A 21,572-nucleotide genomic window follows, 5' to 3' on the forward strand; every position below is an offset into this window, starting at 1 on the left:
AGGATACAGGGGGAGGGGGAGTCCTGATGAAGTTGGTGTCTAGAGGTGGGCCTTGAAGGAGGAGGAGGAAGGGGGGAAGTTTACTAGAGGCCAGTCTGTTCTCAGCGCTATATGTGTATCGGTTTTTTTCATCCTTATAACTATCATGTAAACTACATTCTGTTATTATCTGCATTTTATGCAGAGGCAACGACATGAAGAGAACTTCAGTGGCTTGACCAAGAGCACACACCTCAATCAGTGTACTGCTGGGATTCCAACTTTGGCAGTCTGGTTGCAGACTCTGTACTGTGAATTGCTGTCCAGGGCTGAGTGGGATTTGCACAAATGAAGATAAAGGGGAAGCCACAGTGATCAAATATACGGAGGTAGACAAATTGGTTTAGGACCATTTTGTGGAGGCCCTGGAATCCCACGGGATAATTGTAATGCAACAGCACTGATGTTTGTACAGGCTTTATGGGTCTCACCACCTTTGCTGACTGATTCTCTGAAATGTTGTATTTGTAATTCAGTGGGCTTGTGAAGGTTCTGAGCAGGGGAATGTCATTGTTCCCTGTCCTGAGTCTTTGGTGTTCATTCCCCCATTCATGAATGTGCTTAGGTCTCAGCCTTTGCTGTCCTCTGTCCCCTGCTACCTGCCCATTCTCTTTCCTTCCCTCTACAGTTACACTCTGGAAAGAATTTCCTGGAGAGTCACCACTGTTTCTGCCTTTCCACCTCACCTTCCACTCGTCACCGTTCTCCTCTGACCTACCCTACGTCATCCTGTTGAAGCTGTCCTCCCTGCTCATTCTGGCAGGACTTTTCAGGCTTATCTTATCCAGTGGTTCTCACCCTGGGATGGTTTTGCCCCTACGGTGTATCTGGCAATGCCAGAGACATTTCATGGGGGACATTTGTATCGTCATCCATTGGGGTGGGGATGTTGCTGAACATCCTACAATGCACAGGATGGCTCCCACCACAGCCCAGCATGCCAGCAGCACAGCGGTTGAGGAACACTGATCTTACCTGGTACTCTGGGACATTTCACAGTTCTCTATTCTTAAAACTTTCCTCTGACTGCCAAGACAGTTTTCTCCTGACTTGTCTTCCAGTGAATTCTCAGTTTGTTCCTTACCAATCTCTGTGAAGGACTTTTCTCCTCCAGCTTTGATTCCAGTGCCTGCTTCCGTTGCTTTGCTGGTCCTGCATCTCTGCCCACTCCTCACATTCTTCCTGGGCATCTCGTTAGTCCCAGGGATTTGATCCCTGTCTCTGGGCGACTGACTCCATGTCTGTATTCATAGCGTTAGCTCTTTTGAGCTCCACTGAGATTGATGTATTTCTCTACCTCAGTGGTGCACAAGCACTCAGCAGGTCCAGAAGGGCAGGCCGATGTCTTCTTCCATCCAGCTTCTCGCTGCTATGTTTGTGGACACGTGCATGCCGAGTCATCTTGCACTGCTCCCGTAGCTTGGGCACTCATCGTTTCCAAGCCTGGATTACTGCGGCCCCCTCCCTCTGGCCTCCCTGCCTCCAGTCCATGCCCCACATTGCCACCAGGGGAGCTATCTAGAAAGAACTCTCAGGCCGAGAGTCTTCATTTAGCTTCTCACCTATAAGAGATACAGTCTGAACTACTGTACATGGCCTAAAAAGGGGCCTTTTGAAAACATGGACATTGGGGTAGCATAACAGGGAAGGTAGGGAGGGTGGAGAGTACAAATATTGAGCATTAGGGTCCAGTGATGCTCACTTCCTGTAATGTACTGCATGGTCCTACTCTACAGAGAATTTTCCAGATGCCAGTAGTGTCCTCAGTGAAAAATGGCGGATTTAATTTTTAGCTTCTGCCTATGAGAAGTGAAGAGAAATGCTCAGCACTAGTCCTGAGCATTTATTTTAGGGAATGGAAGGCAAAAGAAGAACCGGATGGTAATACAACAGCCTGGATATACCAGGGAGTGATAAATTGTATTGGAAATTGTAGAAATGCAAAGACACAGTGGGGAGGCTGTCAGTTGTGTTGCTCTCTGCAGTGCCCTTCTTGTCCCTGGCCTGTGAGTCATACTCAGCCCCGCTCCACACAGCTGACAGCCCCTAGATTGAGCCTGTGGCATCAGGTCTCCTTCCTTGGTCCTGCACTGCCAGACTGTCAGTCTCCCAGTGTGGCCCAACATTTGGTCAGTTTTGCCATCTCTGACTGAGCCCCCCAGCCACCTCTTTACACAGCTGCTTTTGTAAATAAAAACATCCCAAGCTGTATCTTTCAGTGTTGGCTAATGACAAGAAAACAGCAATGACATTAATGAACCCTTATGTGCCAAGTACCGTGCTAAACACTTTATAAGCATTTATTTAATCCTCACAAAGATCTCTACACGGTAGCTACTATACTTAATGCCCATTTATAGTTGAGAAAATTGAGGATTAACCAAATGAAGTAACCAGTCCACTTTTACACAACTAGTATTCCGTGGAACTGGGACTTACACATGCCTTTTTCTTCCCCCATTTTAAAAAATAGATTTTATTTTTTAGAGCAGTTTTAGGTTCACAGAAAAAATTGAAAGTATGGAAAGTTCCCACATACCTCCTGCCTCCAGCCTTCCTACTGTCAACACAAAATGGTACATGTGTTATAATGGATGAACCTACATCGACCCATTGTTACACTCAATTCCATAGTTTATGCTTCACACTTGGTGTTGTACATCTTATGGATTTTGACAAATGTATGACATGTATCCACCATTATAGTATCATACAGAAAAATTTACTGCCCAAAAAATCCTCTGTGCTCCACCTGTTCATCTGTCATCATCCCTCTCACCCCTGGCAGTCACTTACTCTTTTACTGTCTCCATCATGTCTTTTTGACATTTTAAAAAATAAGTTCAAAGCTCAGATATTCAGTTGTCACTGAGTAGTTAAAAGGAATTAGTGGAGTTTCAATCTCCATAAATCACATTTATTCCTTAAGAAATGGGTTTTACTTTGTGTCACCATGTTTTCCTTTTTTTCTGAGAACCTGCTTGGCTGTTTGGACCCTGTGTGGGGGTCATATGTTTAAAGATAGGGTACAAATATCTCCCCACTTTCTGTCCTTATAGCTTTGGGAGAGTTCTATTTTGTTCCTTCACAACCTGGTAGTAAAATTCTGTGTAGACCAACAATTAGTTTGACCAAATATCCCTGCCATTGGGTGTCAGACTACTCTAGAAGAGAATTGGAGATGAGGCTGGGCTGTTTTCTAGCTTCTTGTATTTAGGACAACCTAAAATCTTTGATAAAGGGCTTTGAGGGCCCTTTGGGAAATAACCACCAGAACTGGTTAAGTGGCCTCATCTTATTATATCCTAGTTCACCGGAGTGGTACTTTTTAAAGGAACTCTGGAATTGCCTGTCGTTATACCCACAGATCTTAGAACGACCTCATACCATACTGTTGCAAGAACCAGCTTGAATATCCCTAATTGGAAAATCCAAAATCTGAAATGCTGCAGTGAGCGTTTTCTTTGAGTGTCATGTTGGTACTCAAAAAGTTTTGGATTTTGCAGCATTTCAGATTAGGAATCTTCCACCTGTACTGACACTGTGAAAGATTTGGGTTTTTTGAAGCTCGTTGGTGTGTTTTTCAGCAGATAACAAATATTAGAAAATAAATTCCTTGGCACAACATCATACCAGAAGAAAATGGTAAATGTTTTCCAATCCTGTCTGGTGTGTTTTCCAGTGATAGAATCTTGACACCAAGTAAATTGTTCCTGTGGCACAAGTGGGCTAGTGTGGGCTCTGCTGTCTGCATTGGCTGCTGTCGGCTTGGATCCCTGTGTGCTGTGACCTGAATCTCTCTCTTTCTCTCTCTCTGTTCCTACCCCAGAAGCCCCCTGTGCCACGCCTCTGATCTGCAGCTTCGGGAGGCCGGTGGACCTGGAGAAGGACGACTACCAGAAGGTGGTGTGCAACAACGAGCACTGCCCCTGCAGCACCTGGATGCACCTGCAGTGCTTCTACGAGTGGGAGAGCAGCATCCTCGTGCAGTTCAACTGCATCGGCCGGGCGCGCAGCTGGAATGAGAAGCAGTGCCGCCAGAACATGTGGACAAAGAAGGGCTACGACCTGGCCTTCCGCTTCTGCTCCTGCCGCTGTGGCCAGGGCCACTTAAAGAAGGACACGGACTGGTACCAGGTGAAGCGGATGCAGGATGAGAAAAAGAAGAAGTCTGGCTCGGAGAAGAACACAGGGAGGCCTCCTGGCGAGGCTGCAGAGGAGGCAAAAAAGTGCAGGCCCCCGAATAAGCCCCAGAAAGGCCCGAGCCACGACCTGCCCCGGCGGCACTCCATGGACCGGCAGAACTCCCAGGAGAAGGCCGGTGGCGCTGGGGCCTACGGTGCCCGCTCCCCGTGTGGCTCCCCGGGCCAGTCCCCGCCCACCGGCTACTCCATCCTCTCCCCCGCCCACTTCAGTGGGCCCCGCTCCTCGAGGTACCTCGGGGAGTTCTTAAAGAACGCCATCCATCTGGAGCCTCACAAGAAGGCCCTGGCCGGGAGCCACGTGTTCAGAAACGCCCACTTTGACTACAGCCCCGCCGGGCTGTCTGTTCACAGGGGGGGACACTTTGACGCCCCCGTGCAGTTCCTGCGCCGGCTGGACCTCTCCGAGCTCCTCGCTCACATCCCCAGGCATAAGTTGAACACTTTCCACGTGCGGATGGAAGACGATGCCCAAGTGGGCCAGGGGGAGGATCTGCGGAAGTTCATTCTCGCAGCCCTCAGCGCCAGCCACAGAAACGTCGTGAACTGTGCGCTGTGCCACCGGGCGCTGCCAGTGTTCGAACAGTTCCCACTGGTGGACGGAACTCTGTTCTTAAGCCCGTCGAGACACGATGAGATCGAGTATGATGTTCCTTGTCATCTTCAAGGTATAGGTGTTCATTCACCTTGCCTGCTTTCTGTTTGTTAAAAACCAAACAGCCAACAAGATGAAATTGCTCTGTTTTGGCTTAATTTTCACTGATTTTCTTTTTGTTCAAGTCAGGTGTTAGGTAACGTTTGACTATTTCAGCTTTACCCGGTGAGGTGGTGGTGATTTTTTTACTTTGATGTCACTGTACCAAGTACAGTTGTCCTGGTGGGGTAATTTATTTATGTTTGTTCTGCTGTAATTTGAAGAGAAGATTGCTGGTGTATATTTTTGTAATTGGGAAGAAATTTAGAGAAGGAATTGCATAATTGTCACTTGTAAAATAGTTGCCTTTGAAACCTGTTTTAATGTGCCCAGCAAGCTATGTATTCTCTTTGATCCTTATAAACATAATAGGATGAGTAGGGTTCAGGAAGGGCCGAGGTGTTTTTAGATTAGTTGAGTTAATTTTAAAGTTTGTGAAGGATGAGACTGTCTTGATGACAAATAGAGGATTATCAGAAGCTCAGACATTAGCCTGGTGGTGGTGGTGTTGGAGACGGGGGGACAGTGGGGAAGCTTATTATGAATAACATACAAAGACTTCGGTACATTTCATCCATAAATTGAATGACGGGGGTTAGTTAGTGTAAGTGAGAAATTTGACAGTTCATGTAAAACTACTGAACTTCCATAAAGATGAGATGCATAACATATAACATGCTTATACTTTAAATGTATGCCAAAGAAGTAGTAAAAGTGGTATATCCTCACCTGCTTTCTTCCCACCAGCCCCTGCTATCTCAGTTCCCTAGAGATACTTTCAAATCAACTAATTCTTCAGGTTTTTAACGTTACATTTTTAAATAGTGCCGTCTTCATTCTCCAATTTTAGGTATTATCTGTTGACTCACTTTTAAGGTGGATGACTACATATCCCCCTTCTCTTTTCTCTCTGGATAATACCTCGCAGTTCTTGGTTAAATCCTTAATGTGTTTACTGTTGCATATAAATATTTAATGTTGAGCCAAGAAGTATGGGGTTATTTCTTGTTATAGAATACAGTATATCCTAGGATACCTTTCATTTTTATCAGAGTTAATGATTGATTACATTTTCATTTGCATGGTTTTTTGTTTTTTTGAAACTTTGGGTAGTTCTCACTCTCCAGCAGCTTCACAAACCACCTTGCAAAAACATTTTCATATAACCTGTCAGACATTTTTGGAATTTTTTTCTTTTCTGAAAATATCCTTTGTGGAGACGTCAGTTTTCCTGCTCCTGCCTGTCCTGACAAACTCAGGACCTGCTGTTCTATACTCTGTCCTCCTAGGAATGCCTTCATTTCTCTCCTATTTTTTATCTTGTTTCCTAGATCCCATATTTTATATTTTCTTGGTGTATTCCCTCAATTTGTTAGGAAACATCCCCCAGGAGCTTTGTAAGAAAGGGAGCGTGGGAGTTGCTGATTTGAGATTTTCAAAGTCTGAACATATCTTGGTTCTTGATTACTGTTTAGCTAGGCATAGTCTTCTAGGTTATAAATATTTTCCTCTTGGAGTTTTGAAGGCATTGTTTACTGCCTACTCTCTTAAAATGTCCCTATTGAGAAGTCTAATATTCCTGTCCTGCCTCTACCTCCACCCTTCTCTGAAGGTTTTAAGATTTTCTCTTTCTATGCCTAATCTGAAATTTCACCACAATATGGTTTTTTTTTTCTCCATTCATTGTGCTCTCTGTACTCTCTTAGCCCTTTGATTTAGGGTCTTCCATTTGGAGAAATTTTCTTTTGTATTAGTTCTTTGATAATTTCCCCTTCACTATTTTCACTTAAGAAAACCTGTGGAACCCCTGTTAATTAGGTATTGGACTCTCATCTTTTTCTTTGTGAGGGTGGGGGAATCCTTTATACACACATGCATATATGTGTATGTATACACACATATTAATATATTTGGCCCTGTTGTTTATCTCTTTGCTTTATGGAAAATTTTTTTGGCCTTATATTCTAGTATTTTTACTGAGTTTAAAATTTTCTGTTCTTCTATTTTGAATTTCCAAGAGCTCTATTTTTAATAGCATCCTGTTCTTCTTTCATGGATGCAGTTTCTTTTGTTGCCTTTCTGAGCAAGAAAGGGAGCTGAAACTGCAAGAAGTGTAGTCCCATTTGTTTTGAGAATTTTATCTACCCCCTTGTATCTTTTAGCCTTTGTTATAAAGTGGAGCACTCCAAAATTTAGTGGTTTAAAACAGTGATGATTTAGTGATTTCTCACAAATCTGCGGGTTGATTAGTTAGGACAGTTAGGTTGGCCTAGTAGTCCTCAGCTGGAGTGCTTGTCTATGTTGTGTGTAGTCTTTCATCTTCCAGTAGGCTAGCTTGGGCTTTTTCACATGGCATTCTCAGGACAGCCTTCAGGAGATAAGAGTGGAAGCCGCAGGGTCTCTCTCTAGAGGCTTAAGCTTGGAACTGAGTGACATCACTTCTATTAATTTTCGTTCATCCATGTAAGTCCTTAATGCTAGCCCAGGTTCACAGGAGGCTGAAATACTCTGCTTCTTGATGGAAAGAGTTGTGTAGACTTTATGGTGGTTTGTAATTTACTGCACTCTACTATTTCCCTTTCGGCACTTCATCCTACCTTCCCCAGTGCTTGTTGTCCAGTTTGAGAGCTAAACTGTTTACCATTCCTCCATCCACTTTCTGACCTCACATATTTTGGTTCACAATTACAGGTACCTCATTGTTTCACGGAAGATGGAGTTTGCAGTTTTCTTTCTTGTTCTTCATTCTGCTTGGGGGTAATTTTAGAGGGAAGAGGATGGAAACACCTTTACTTCATCTTAAAACTTGAAACATTCTTTATGAAAATGAATGAGGGTAGGAGGGTACGTGGGTAGAGGGTAGATGAGAGTAGGATTGTTCTTTTTCTATTCATGATGGACAAATTCTTTTGATGTAATCCATTCGTCGATTGGGTCCTTGCCTGTCATCAGTGTATAATCTTACATTATGAGATGCTTTTATAAAATGTAACTAATTTTACCAGGCCTGAGGTTCTAGTACTACATGTGGACCTAGGAACACCTGGATTTTGTATACATTAAGTGCCTTGTAATTTCTAAAGAGGAAGGAGCCACCTTGGGCTGGTTAATCAAGGGAGGCAGTGAGAAGGCAGATGTGAAAAGGTGGGCTGTATCTTAATAGGCAGAGGATCTAGCCATGTAAGGTGTTTGTGGATGAGGAGAGGGAGCAACGTGAGCAAAGAAAGGGTGGTGGTAGAATAAAAAAGGACAGGTTGTGATCAGGGGCTAGGGAGAGAACTGTCTGATTGGAGCCAGGTGTCCTAGAGTGGAAAATGAGGAGGATAGTTAGAGAATGGATGGGGGGCGGGTCCTTTCAACCTGTAATGAAGAACTTTGCCATGTTCTTTTTGAATATGAATTGAAGGTTTTTTTTTTCTTTTTTTAACATTTTTTAAAAGAAGACAGTGACGTGGGGAAAGTTGAAAGGGATAGGACCTAGAGAGAGCCTTGAAACTTTATTTCTCTAGCCTAGGTGTGAGGAGGTAAGAGACTGCAGGGTGGGGAAGTGGGTGGAAAAGAGGGGGATATCTTTAAGAGATTATTTTAAAGGAAATTACAGCTTTGGGTTCAACTTGACTGTAAGGATGAAGAGGAGTACTTGTTGGCTCACTTTTCTTCTCGACCAGATAAATGGTATAATCACAGAGGTAGAGAAAGTTGGGAAAAAGACCTGATTTTAGGGGACAGGATGATATCTGTGTGTGTTGGATTTGAAGGGGTGTTGGGACTAATGTGTGGAGATGTCTTGCAAGCATGGCTAGAAATAAGCACTTGGGATGGACACTGGGGAGCTTATTTTATGACAGTGGTGGTTAAAATCCTGAGAGTGGAAGAGCTCTTGAATGGAGAGAAGAGAAAAAGAAAAGGAAGAGGATATGACAGAGCCTACAACTAATCTAGAGGGTAGCTACCAGGGAGAAGATGGAGAAAAAGGTGAAAATTAGGTAGACCTGAATACTAGTGTGTATATGTACGCATGTGTGCATACATATAAATATAAATGGCGTGTTAGGTGTGTACTACAAAGATACTGAGAAGTTGAGCTATTGATTATGAAATCTGAAGATGAGGGTGTTCAATCAGTACTGAAGAAGTCTTCAGTGCCACAAGTGAGTCCTTGACCACGTATCAGCGTTTTTATTGCCACATCTTGGAGAAGTCCATGTGCTTTTATTTATAGTAAGCTAGTTTAAATCATTTCTTCCATCCCACAGTCCCGACCATGTGTTCTTTAAAGCATTTTCAACTCCAATGGAAAGGCCACGTTCCAGGCCACAGGATTAAACAGACTGCAGTTGATTATGTGCTGCAAAGTGCTTACTGTCCTCCGTGGTGCACCCTGTGGGTGTCACTCCTGTGCCCGGCCCTTTACCCCTCACTGCCCTCACCCAACTCCGCCTCTGGCCTCTGTTCTCATTCTTCCTCTGTAAAAATGTTTTGTTTGGTTTTAATAGTTTATTAAGATTGATCTGATTAGGACATTGTTTTATGGGGCCTCTTTACCTCTTTGAACCACATGTGATTGTTTTCTCAAGAATCTGCTGCTTGTTTAAACTCAGTTCTAGGGTTTAGGAATTTAGAATTCTCTGTACTTGGGACAGTGTATAACTGAGACAAATCTGATAGAGACTCAGTCCAGGCCAGGTGCTCCTGTGAGTTTGCCTGTAGGTTAGGAGTCTGTACTTTGGACTTTGCTACTTATTGTGAACTTGGGCAAGCTGCCCACACTCTCTAGCTTCAGTTCCTTCTACTTTAAGTGGGAGTAACAGGATTTTGCTTTATGGTGTTGTTGTGAGAGCTAAATGAAATGACTCATGTAGAACTTGTAGCACAGTGCCAGACCCTTGGTAAGCACTCAGTAAAAGTGACGTGTCTTCATTGTCAGGGTCATTGTTATCAGCACCTGGCTTCTGTGTCCACCCCTGCCCTCACCCTTCCTGGCAGCAGCTGGAGAATTGCAGTAAGTCTAGGATAGATGGAGACTGCAAATGAAGTGTTTCTCTGTGCCTCCTAATACTTGAACTGACTTCCTGATGTGCCCCCAGGCCACTCAGAGTGGGCATAGTGTGTGAGACCTTTTTATTTCCAGTGCCCTAGCCCAGCAGTGGGTGGTATTGTAAAGAAGCACTTGTCACCCTAACCAGTTTTGGCATAGAGGCCCCAAGGTTATGCTGTCTTTGGCTGTTAACATGCCCTATCCATTCACCCAACACACACTTAGAGAGTTATTTCCACATTCCAGATTTTGGGCTAGACACTGAGTCAAGGAAGATGAAAAAGACATGGTTCTTGTCCTCAAGGAGGTAGAGTCATGTAAGCAAATACAGTAGAAGGGTTTTCTTTAAGTACCATATGTAGGAGTAAGAAGCAGATTGGTCCTTAGTACTTGAGTGGTGAAGACCCATGGTCTAACTGATGGAAATGAGCAGCATGTTCTGAGTAAGAAGCCACTTAGGAGTGTGTGTTCTCCTGATTCGTGGAGCTCCCTGGTTTCCACAGAGAGTAGAAATGTTGCTCTCCAGATCCTGGACATTCTGAGTCTTGCACAGTTATTTGAATAGGATGGTAGCTGGCACCAGCTGGGACCCTTCCATACAAACTAGGATGACATCTTTCCTTTCTTTACAAGCATTATGATATTGATAAATACTGGAGGAATGGGGTTGTAACTTTTGAGAACCAAGTAAATGTTAATAATAAGACATTGAACTTCTTTTAAAACATCACAAGTAAAATGTAATTCTGGTTCCTAAATTAGATGTGGTGATCCTTGAGCAATTTTGGGGACAAGGACAGTTAACATAGTAATTTTGGCTGTGGTGTAATTCTGGACTGTCAATTCCAAGACAGACATTGACTTTTTTTATGATGGGAATTGGTGGGTGAGAGCCCATGGCAAGACCAGCGATGTTGGCTCAGTCTCTGTGTGCCATGCAGTGACTTCTGAGCAGACAGTCCTGCATGAATACAGTACAGGCTGGTTTTGATTATGTGTGGCTTTGTTATTGGAATTTGGATGGACATATTATGTAAACCTAGCAGCACTTTTTGGAAAAATGAATTAAAGAAAGTTGTTAATAAGCTTGAACCTGAAGTACATGTTTTATGATAATCAGTAATTAATAATTATTCTAAAAGGACAGCTTGTGTGATAAATATGTTTTGCTTTTTATGTTTATGCAGATGATAAAGTATGTGCTTATAATAGGTAGATGAAGCATTTTTATCCCTTTTGGAGGTCAAATGTGATTTCCATGATGGCTGCTCTGAGCTTTGTGTCTTCTGTGCACAGGGAGACTCATGCACCTGTATGCGGTGTGTGTGGACTGCCTGGAAGGGGTTCACAAGATCATCTGCATCAAGTGTAAGTCGCGATGGGACGGTAGCTGGCACCAGCTGGGCACCATGTACACCTATGACATCCTGGCCGCCTCTCCGTGCTGTCAGGTTGGTATTGACCCCACCGAGGGGAGCAGGAGCAGTGGGTGATATTAGGCTTCTGTACCCAAGCAAATAGAAGAAGATACTTCTGACAGTAAAGAAGAAATTCAGTCATAAAACTCCCCCAAAGTCCAGCAGTGATGACTGATTTACTACATTGTGATGTAGCTATTTTGTGGAATACTATGCAGTCATTAGAAGGGATATTGTAGAATGAGATGTAATTATGTAGGAAGTATTTCCAGTATATTAAGTCAAAAAAGCAGGTCATAACATGGCATAATAACATGCTTGCATTCGTAAATAAACGAACATGAAAAGGGATCTGCTAATGTGTTACCAGGTGGTTACAGACTGGTCTGGTGGTAGGAGGCTGAGTGATTCCTTTCATTTTCTTTCTGTTTGCATATATTTTCTAATATTTTGTATGATTAGTTTATACTAAATTTCTAATGACGAAAATTATTATTTAAAAGGAAGAAGAAAGTTTCACTTAGGAGACAAGGTTTTCTTGTTTCCTTTCTGTGGGATAATGCAATTACCAGGAATTGTCTGCTTTGTAAGGTGTTTGAGGTTGACATGAAAGATTTGTAGTCCTTAAAGCACTTGTAAGAGGAGGCATTTTTTGGTGCTAAGAGAACATCTGAAATTTAGCTGTCATCAGGAAAACAGGAAAGTATTAATATTATCATATGAAAACACATTAAATACACCCATAGAACAGGAGACACAATCCTTGGAAATATCTTGGTTTATTTCCAGATATTTGGGGAAGAAAATAACTTGCTGTATAATTCCTTGATATTCGTGGATAGGAGAGAAATTTTCCTTTGCTCTCCAGGGTCCAAGGCCTGGCTTTTAATACAAATAACTGATGATAGTTATTAGTTACTGCATAGCTTTCTATCTTTAGCATTATGACTTGATTTTAGAAAGAGAATATCCTTACTATTTCAGTTTATTCCAAAGATGTATCTGTTGCATTGAAAAGTTGTTAGACTTGGTATTTTAGCTATATCTTGTATATACTAACGTTTTGCAGAAGGGAAATATGGTCATGAGAGATCTAAATGGTCATCCATAGCCTGCCCATCCTTTAATTCCAGATAGGATTGACTAATTTTATGCTAGTTCTAATGCATTGACGACATTTTTCTTTATTGATTTTTTTAGAGACAGGATCTTGCTCTGTCACCTAGGCTGGAGTACAGTGGTGTGATCGTAGCTTACTGTAGCCTCAGACTCTTGGGTTCAAGTGATCCTCCTGCCTCAGCCTTCTAAGTGGATGGGACTACAGATGCACACAACTGCACCTGGCTAACTTTTTTGTTTTTCATAGAAACAGGGCCTTGCTGTGTTGCCCAGGCTGGTCTCAAAGTCCTGGTCTCAAGTGATTGACCTGCCTCTGCCTCCTAAAGTGCTGGGATTACAGGTGTGATCCACCGCACCGGGCCAACCACATTTTTATTTTTAAACTTAGCCTTGGAAATGAGATATCACAGTCTTTTAGTTATTTAGTATAGCATTTTATGATAGTTTTTGTGCCTTAATGCTAGCTCTTAAGATGAGAGAAACCACAGGAAATGGCTCCCCTCTCTGCACACACACCACAGAGGGTTATTTTTTAAATTAAAGAAATAAGGAAGTGAAAGAAGGTTTGGCCTGTTAACTCAAAGAGTATTAGCATTGGAAAAGACCTGGGCAATCTAGTGCTGGCTCCTTGTCTTCCACATACCAATGGAAGCTTCAAAAGTATGAATGCTTTACCTAGGGCTACACAAACTGTGGCCATGACAAAAACTTAAAACTCCCATTCTGGTGTTCTTTCTGCTGCATCATTGAAAGGCAACGGGATTAGCTCTGTATTTTTAGGGAGAAAAACAATAGCATCTAGCTACACCCAGCCTCTTGGTACTCACTATACACTATATTTTTTCCTTTAAAACCATTTAAGCCCAGAACTTTATCTGCTGGCCCCGTACTATTATAAAAAGGAAAACATGTTTGATTAATGTTTTTTTTAAATCAATTGACAATATTCCTGTGAGGATACAAGGTGTTAGACACTATTAAGGCATCAAGAGAAGTCTTCTAGTAAGACAGAGCCAAAAATAAATAATTGCTATTAGAAAGGTATAACAGGTTAGAGAGGTTTGCTTAGAACCTCACTTTTAGTGTTCAGAGAGATTAGTGGCTAAAGGGAGTTTATCACAGGTTACAGGAAAGTAGTTCACGTAATGGCTGAAAGTGAGCTGTGGGCCAGGCTGCTCTGGTTCCGGTCTCAGCTCTTCTGACTATGACCTTGGGCTTGGCACCTTATCACTGTGTGCCTCAGTTTCCTTCTCCAAAATGCAGATGACACTGCCTGCCTCACAGTGTTTTGAGGACAAGTTGAGAGTATACTTTTTTCTTAGATTTAAAAAATGAATCTATATCGAGAGTCTGTTTTATTTGTCATTTCTAGTTACTCGCTTAAGTCCCGGCACATTGCTGAAAGGTGCCCGGACTGTGCCGCTAAAGAGAGGCTGAGCGTGAGGGAAGTCGCCGCGTGCTGGGGGGTTCAGGATCCTCCGGATCAGCACAACCCTTCTTCCTGGATTGCTAACTTTACTTGAGTGTTGTAGGGAAATCTTATTTTTACATCAAAGAAAACACAAATGTATGGAGTAGAATGAAAAATGTATGTGGATTTTAAAAATAAACCCAAAATCTTCAAAGAAGTTTCATGTAGGTTTGGGTGAGGGAAGTCAGCTTCTGGCACTCTTAGAATCCAGAGGGAAGGGTTTCCTATTGTCAGGGAAACTTTAGTGGAGAAGATTAGACAGTACTAGAATTTTCTTCTCACCAGTACGTGGAACGACTAGCAGTGCTGCGTATCACAAGAGAGATTGGGAGTCTTTTAGGCATATCCTGCTTTTGGTAGTAAAAGGAATGCTTTACTAAACCCTTGATAATTTTCCCAGCATTTTGGTTTAGATGACTTTGACAAGTGTTGCGAAGCCAAAGGGTATTGTGGCTCATGGTGTCTGTTTCCCCAGGCCCGCCTGAACTGTAAGCACTGTGGGAAGCCCGTGATCGACGTGCGGATCGGGATGCAGTACTTCTCCGAGTACAGCAACGTCCAGCAGTGTCCACACTGCGGGAACCTGGACTACCATTTCGTGAAGCCATTTTCCTCCTTCAAAGTTCTCGAAGCTTATTGATGAAAGCTTTGCTTTAGTAATAGCTATTTTATTGATATTATTACTTTATTACATATCTTTTATAGGGAAACATTCTGTGACATTAATTTCTTTTCTAATTTAAAGGAGAGTTACTTTGTGTATGTGCGCCACCAAAAACAGGGGCTGCCCCTTGCCCTGTGTCGATTCCTGAGTGTTAGTCTGTGGTTATGACCAGACCCCAGGTGGGTAATCCCGTGAGTTTGGGTAGGGGTTCACTCTCGCTCGGAGTCTCTGATGCAGCTTTAAGGTGATGGGGGAAGATGGCATGAGTTGAAGAAAGGGATTATGTGGCTGTAGACTAAAAGCACGATAGGAGTTGGAAGAAAACTCTTACTAAAATCTTAACTTTCTAAAGACCCACTTTTAGATCTTCTCTGGGTCTTGGCAAAAATATGTGACAAATGAATGTAAGTCTATGCCTGGAGAGCAAATAGTGTATTGGTCCATCTTGGGTTAGTGTCCTGCAGCACATGCTGACATGCAGTTTACTCACACCTGCAGATGGTTTGAAATTGGCACAAGTGCTGTTTCCATCACTGTGGTAATTTAAGTCAATTTTTCATGCTGAAAATGACACCCAAATTGTAAGACATAGTAAAGATATGGGTATTGCAAATGTTCTTAGGTAAGTTGACCTATAACAGAGAATATATGAAATGAATTTGGAAATAATCCATACTGATTTCAGGGCACAAAGGCAGAGTTCTCTCACTTGAATTGTGTCTTTGAAGTTCGTCAAAATTGATCTTAAAGAGAATCCAAGAATAACATGATTTGGGCAGTGATGATTTATACAGGTTGCACTTTCAGAGTGCTATTTGGTGTCAGATTCTTCTCACAGGTAAATCTCACAGCCACAGAATCTAAAGGGTGAGTTTCAGAACCAAAAATTGCCATATTTATTGTCCCCAAGATTTCTTATGGTCACATTTAACCCATTTGATACTGAGTTTGCAAAATCAAAGATTTGACCTTAGGAGGGAAAGGACAAAATATTGTTTGAGAGGATGATGAAGAAAAGAATAATTTTAATATTTCTTTAAAAAGTGTGTTTTACTTTGGAAAATCACTGATTGTAATATATAACAGTATGTTTGAAAATAGATCATTCTAAAGATCTCATGATACCTTACTGTTGGTGAAAAAAGATGATCATATATAGGACTTGATTAGTCAGAGCATTGGGCATTCCAAAATACAACCTTCTGTTCATTAGATCTTAATGATTTACATAGACTGACATCCTGTACCCTTACAGAACTGGAATATGATTTCTCAAAAATGAATTTGGTAATTTCATGTATGATATGCATATATGCTAAAAGAATGCTGGGAACATAATAATTTTATGGGTAGCCAAATTTGGGATTGATGTGAACATTTTATATTACTCATTTGGTTTATACCATTTTTTTTCTCAGTGGGGTTTTTCATTTCAGAAGTGTTTAGGCATTATTGCAGATGAGTTTCAGTTCTACATGAAATATTTGATGTTTTGTTTGAAACAGCACAGCATTAAAAAACCAATGTGTTAACTAATATTTTTCATCTTTCAGTTTAGAAGGTTGTTATTTGGTTTGCTGCATCTGGTTTGATGTTTGATGATCTGAAAAATATTTCACAGTGAGGGGAAATACACAAAATGCCTGTAGGAAGCAGAAAATCATTATTGGTTTGACAGTGTTTGATGCAGCTAAAAGAGGACTATAAGACATAATAACCTCTTGCAAATTTATCTTTAATACACAAAGCTGTAATTGTGAATTAACTGTTTCCCTATTGATTCTCTGATGTATCCAAGTCTAAAAATGGGTAAGTTTCTCTTGTCTTCAGAATACCATTTAGATTTTATTTCTGAATTTAAAATAAATAGTAAATATTTGTAATGCTGGTCTTTAACCCACCTAAATTTCTGTAGTGAAACCTGCTTTATGTTGTTCTGAAACTTAAAGTTGACCTGTACACTATATTCAGTAAGCTCCTGAGTTTAAAACTGCTGTGAGCATAGTGTATGCCACATTACATATTTTCTTTTTAGATAGTTTTCTACCCCTGAAGTATGATGAGGTTTCACTATAATTGGGTAAAATTGCTTCTGGACATTATTTTGATGATAAAATTAGGAGTCTGTGGATATATGCAGTGTTTAAAAAGAGAAGTGTATCATACCCAGAATATCTATTGTCTTTAAAATAATTCACTCTTATATAAAAGGGAAAATTTGTCTGATTTGGGAATAAAATATAATTGGGTATGCAACACTATAGAGATAAATCTTATTTTAGAAATCTGCTGGCGTTAATGCCCCACACTTGCCCTGAGTACTTTGATTGGAATTGGAATATGTCAAGAAAGATGATTATTTTTATCGTTGTTACGATATTAGCTCCCCCAAGAGGTCCAATTTCTGTTTCTCTGATGAATAGTGTTCAATAACATGAAGCATTTTTCATCTACCCTTAAATTTTTTTTTTATCATTTATGTTTAAAAGTTTTATACCTTGAACAAATACAATTACCTGCTTTAGTGAGAAGACAATTTCTGATTGATCATTGTCTCTTCAGGCCATCTCAGCTGTCCACTCTCTGGTTACATCTAAAGCAACTGATATACCAGGTTTATACCTTGAAAGACAGACATGGTGCCATGAAATTGGGGAATTGGGTGAATTCCCATTCCGATTACAGAGGAGCATTCCCAAAATGCTCTTTAATTTTTGTTTTTTGTGGAAGTTTATTTTCTGAGAAAAAGTTATTTTCATATTTGTTTCGGGAAAATTAACTCATCAAGAAAGAATCTTATTAGGTTTTCAAACCCTAAAACTATTTAATAACAGATTGACTGATATATAACTTACTAGAGCACCAAAACTAACTTGCTCAAATTTTTTGTTTAGTCCTGCAAGACCAGTCCTTAACACGCAGTCTGTTCTCCTGTGGCCAGGTCGGTAACTCCAGTTTGCTTTTTTTTTAGTCTCCTGGTAGCAACTGTTAAGTAATTGTCGTTGGAGGTTGGGGAGGAGGTGAGGAGGAAGTGCTCTTGTTTAGTGTTTTGTTTCCTGTGATAGGATGCTGCCTAACTCAGTTCATCTCCATGTCCTGTTGACTTTATTATTATTCCAGCTAATTGAAAGAAAATACAATGGACGGGCACAATTAAAACCAGCTAAAACTATATTCTTGTCGGTAAAGATATCTTGTCAAGACGTCTTGGATTGCACTTTTGTTGAGGCAAGACAGTGTAAATAGTTAAAGAATGTTGATAAAATTGAAGCATTTGGTTGTGGAATGTGCGTGGTGTTAGAGGGTTTCTGTTTGTGAAATGTATGTATTAAAAATAATAAAATTTCAGAAACTAACATTGTACTCTTCTATTCAGTGTGTCACTTTTTTTGTGTGTTGGGATTTTTGAACGGTGGGATTGTCTGGTCAGAGAAGATGTAGAGAAGGCTTTCTGAGGTTTTGATTACTATTCAGGTAGTCATTTCAAAGTCAGTACTGCAGCTAATAAAAACTGAACCTTTTGTGCTGCTTGCAAGGCGTGTATCACATGTAAAATCCCTTTGCAACAAAAGCATTCTGTTTAACAAAGTTGATTCCATAAGGATAGTCCAAAATTGTTGTCCTGGTTATACGGAATTCTACTGAATAGACAGTGTTAAAGAAAAATAAAAACTGAGGCCACAGTCTAGATATACCCTAAGATCAACCCATAGCCACCTAGCCAAAACTAAGTCATCCTGATTTCCCTGAAACACTAGTTCTACAAAACACAAAATACAGGCTTTGCATCCTTGTCAGCATGATTTGGTGAAATCAAACCAATAACTACAATAGTCTCCCCATCTCCAAGTATCCGAGGTTTTGCTTTCTGCAGTCTGTTACCCATGGTCAACCGCAGTCCAAAAATATTAAATGGAAAATTCTAGAAACAGTTCTTACAATTTAAATTGTAAGACGCACCATTCTGAGTAGCATAATGAAATCTTGAGAAGTCCTGCTCCGTCCCTCTGAGGAGGTGAGTCCTCCCTTGGTCCAGCAGATCCACACTGTAGATGCTGCCTGACCATTAGTCACTCAGGAGCCGGCTTAATCCCTTGCAGTATTGCAGTGCTTGTGTTCATGTTTTACATAGTGGTCGCATAGCACAAGAGTAGTGATGCTAGTGTATTGTTATAATTGTTCTACTTTGTTATTGTTAATCTCTTACAGTGCCTAATTTATGAATTAAATTTGTAAATTATCATAAGTATGTATGTATAGGAAAAACCATAGTATATTAGGGTTTGGTACTTGAATTTGAGGCATCCACTGGAGGTCTTGGAGGGTGGCCCTCAAGGATAAGAGGGGGACCACTGTATAGACAAATGAACTAAACTGCTCTTCTTCCCTTAAAAAGAACATTAATGTGTAATATAACAGCAAGTCACAAAAGAGGGCAAAATACTTCCTCCTTTATGCTTTGTAAACGGTGCTGTAACAGCTGTGCGTGGGGCTGCTTACCACTTTGGTTTGAGGTCTCCCAGTTTGCCAACTGTTCTCTTGTATGTACAGTAAAATTCTACAACTTTTAAATTTGATATGATTTTATTTTTGACAATAATCCTATTCTAGGAGTGTTTTCTTTGGTTCCTAGGCCTGTAACACTTTTATAATGAAAAGACTTGATTGTATGCTGCTGCTTTAGAAGCAAAGTGAAAACTGAGTCTAATTAAACTTCTTGCTGACCTTGAGCACTGTGGTAATTTTATTAGCTCCATCTATCATTACTAAGCCTCAGAAACAGCTAAAGTAAAAAGAATGCACTTTGCCTCATGAAGTTCGGTGGGACACCACTGGTCACATTTGTCAGCCTTCAAATGGAATTGGCCACCTCAACACCATTTCTTGGTAATGGGTACCATGTCAAGTGGTTCTGATGCACTTGATTAAAAATTCAGATGATATCTTAAAATTAAATTTTGAACTGTCTAATTGTATTCCTAATAAACCCAAGTATTCTAAAAGTGGAAACATCATAGTCATAATAGTCATGGAATTTAGAGATGCCAGAATTTAGAGCAAGGGCTGTGCTTTTTATTTTATTCACATAGTAAATATTTGTTAAATTACATTGACAATTGTATTCATTTTAGAGATTAAAAAAAAAAAAAAACCCTGAGACCCAAAGAACTTCAATCTAAATAACTTCATATAGTTAATGGCTAACTAGGAATTAAATCTTGATTCCCTCTCCTGTCCTCAAAATGAGATTTTGGTAAATATTCAGCTAGCTAACCGTGGTTTAGAGGTAGAGTGTCCGTGAGTTGTCTTCAGTTTTCTCTTCTGTTTTCCGTTACCATTTGCATACAGGCCACCTCTAGCATATTAATAATCAGATTTAGGCATTAGATGCCTTAAAAGATCTTTGTGTTACTTGAGAAACTGTTTTAAACATGAACTTTATCTAGATCCTGGGATTAATTTTGTTTTTTTGTTGCTTTCGTTTTGTGTTTACTGATTTTCATTTTCTGATGCTAATGGTAACAAATCTGGGAGCCTAGATGAATATCAGTTATACTCCCCATAAAGGGAAGAAAATGTCAATTACAGGCATATACACTTTTACGAGATGTGTAAATAGGAAGATAACTAATCTAACTCATTTGAAGGATGGGGAACCTGTGGCCTCAAGGCCACATGTGGTCCTCCAGATCCCCAAGTGTGGCCCCTCACTGAATCCAAACTTCATAGAACAAATATCTTTAATTCTTATATGTATCAGTGGATGGGCACTTGGTTTCAGTTGAGATATAATTTTTTTTTTTTTTTTAGCCCCACCAGGTTCTCATTCAGTTGAGAAATAATTTAGGTTTGTTTTGACAAAGCAACAGATAGAAAAGTTGCCTTTGCTTCAGCAACACAGGTGCTAAAACAAGTAATTCTGCATGGGGCAGACAAGTAACATTTGGAAGCAGCCCCTATTAGAAAAAGAAACAATACTTTCTAAAAGGGAAAAATAATATTTGAAATCGATAATTGTATCTTCCACCCCATTTTTCATGCATTAATTTGTTGACATCTGTTCCCTTGTGTTAAGATAGATTATTGCTTGCGGAGAACTATGGGTGTAAGATGGTGTTTTAACAGTCTAAGAATCCATCATTTTATTCACTTTGGGATCTAACTGAGTTATTCTTGGATTCAAACATGTCATGCTGTTGGATTTGATAGCATTGATCTATCCAGTTTGGGCAGGGTTTTCTTTTTTGACTAATTTTTCGAACAGTCTCACTGGGTGTTAACATTTTTAGTTTCTTGGGATCTTGTCTGAAGCTCTGGTATCCCAGACTTTTAGGAGTTGCTTAACCTGATTTATTTGAATTCCTGTTTATTTGATTCCACACAACCTTAGAGGGAAAAAATACTGGTTACGAGTTTCTTTTTGAGAATTAAGGGGCTATCCATTTAGCTAATTAGTGATGTTCCAAGTTACTGCAAAACCATGGGTTGAATCAGTGCTTTACACTGTTATTTTCATATTAACAAAGAACATACTTTTCTGAAGCTCTGATGACACAGCAGGTAAGTGATGTGGTATGCAAAGCCCGGTGAAGCCTATAGACTAGTGTTTCTCTGAGGCTCCAGAACCCCATGGTTCTAAAAAGAGAGTGATTTCGGGAGGCAGTAGGCTAGTGGGCGTCCTGGGGACTACTGTGAATATTTCAAAAACCTTAACGGGGATCATAAAATTACTTACTCACCACAGGCTGCACAGGGTATGTATTATAAAAGGTCACTTTACTTGTGGCAGGAGTTATAGCAACCTTGGTTATCTCAGGCTGCTCAGAAACACTGGGATTAGCATTTGCCTTTGATGAATAATATATGAGAACACAAATGAATTATTACCTAATAAGTGCTGTTTACTTTATAGACATAACCTTTCAA

At 40.5% G+C, this 21,572-nt stretch overlaps 1 protein-coding gene across 1 annotated transcript in view; it reads left to right on the forward strand.

Annotated features, from left to right (window-relative positions):
• The window catches only part of HECA (hdc homolog, cell cycle regulator), a 42,118-nt gene extending 24,117 nt beyond the window's left edge, over nt 1–18,001 (forward strand). The window contains exons 2-4 of the mRNA XM_045544465.1: nt 3,869–4,909; nt 11,270–11,424; nt 14,457–18,001. Coding sequence (XP_045400421.1) covers nt 3,869–4,909; nt 11,270–11,424; nt 14,457–14,621 — 1,361 coding nt within the window. The 3' untranslated portion in view covers nt 14,622–18,001. The remainder of the gene's footprint in view (nt 1–3,868; nt 4,910–11,269; nt 11,425–14,456) is intronic.
• The last annotated feature ends 3,571 nt before the right edge of the window (nt 18,002–21,572 follow it).

Source organism: Lemur catta, chromosome 2, assembly GCF_020740605.2.
Source record: "Lemur catta isolate mLemCat1 chromosome 2, mLemCat1.pri, whole genome shotgun sequence".
Taxonomy (NCBI): Eukaryota; Metazoa; Chordata; class Mammalia; order Primates; family Lemuridae; genus Lemur; species Lemur catta.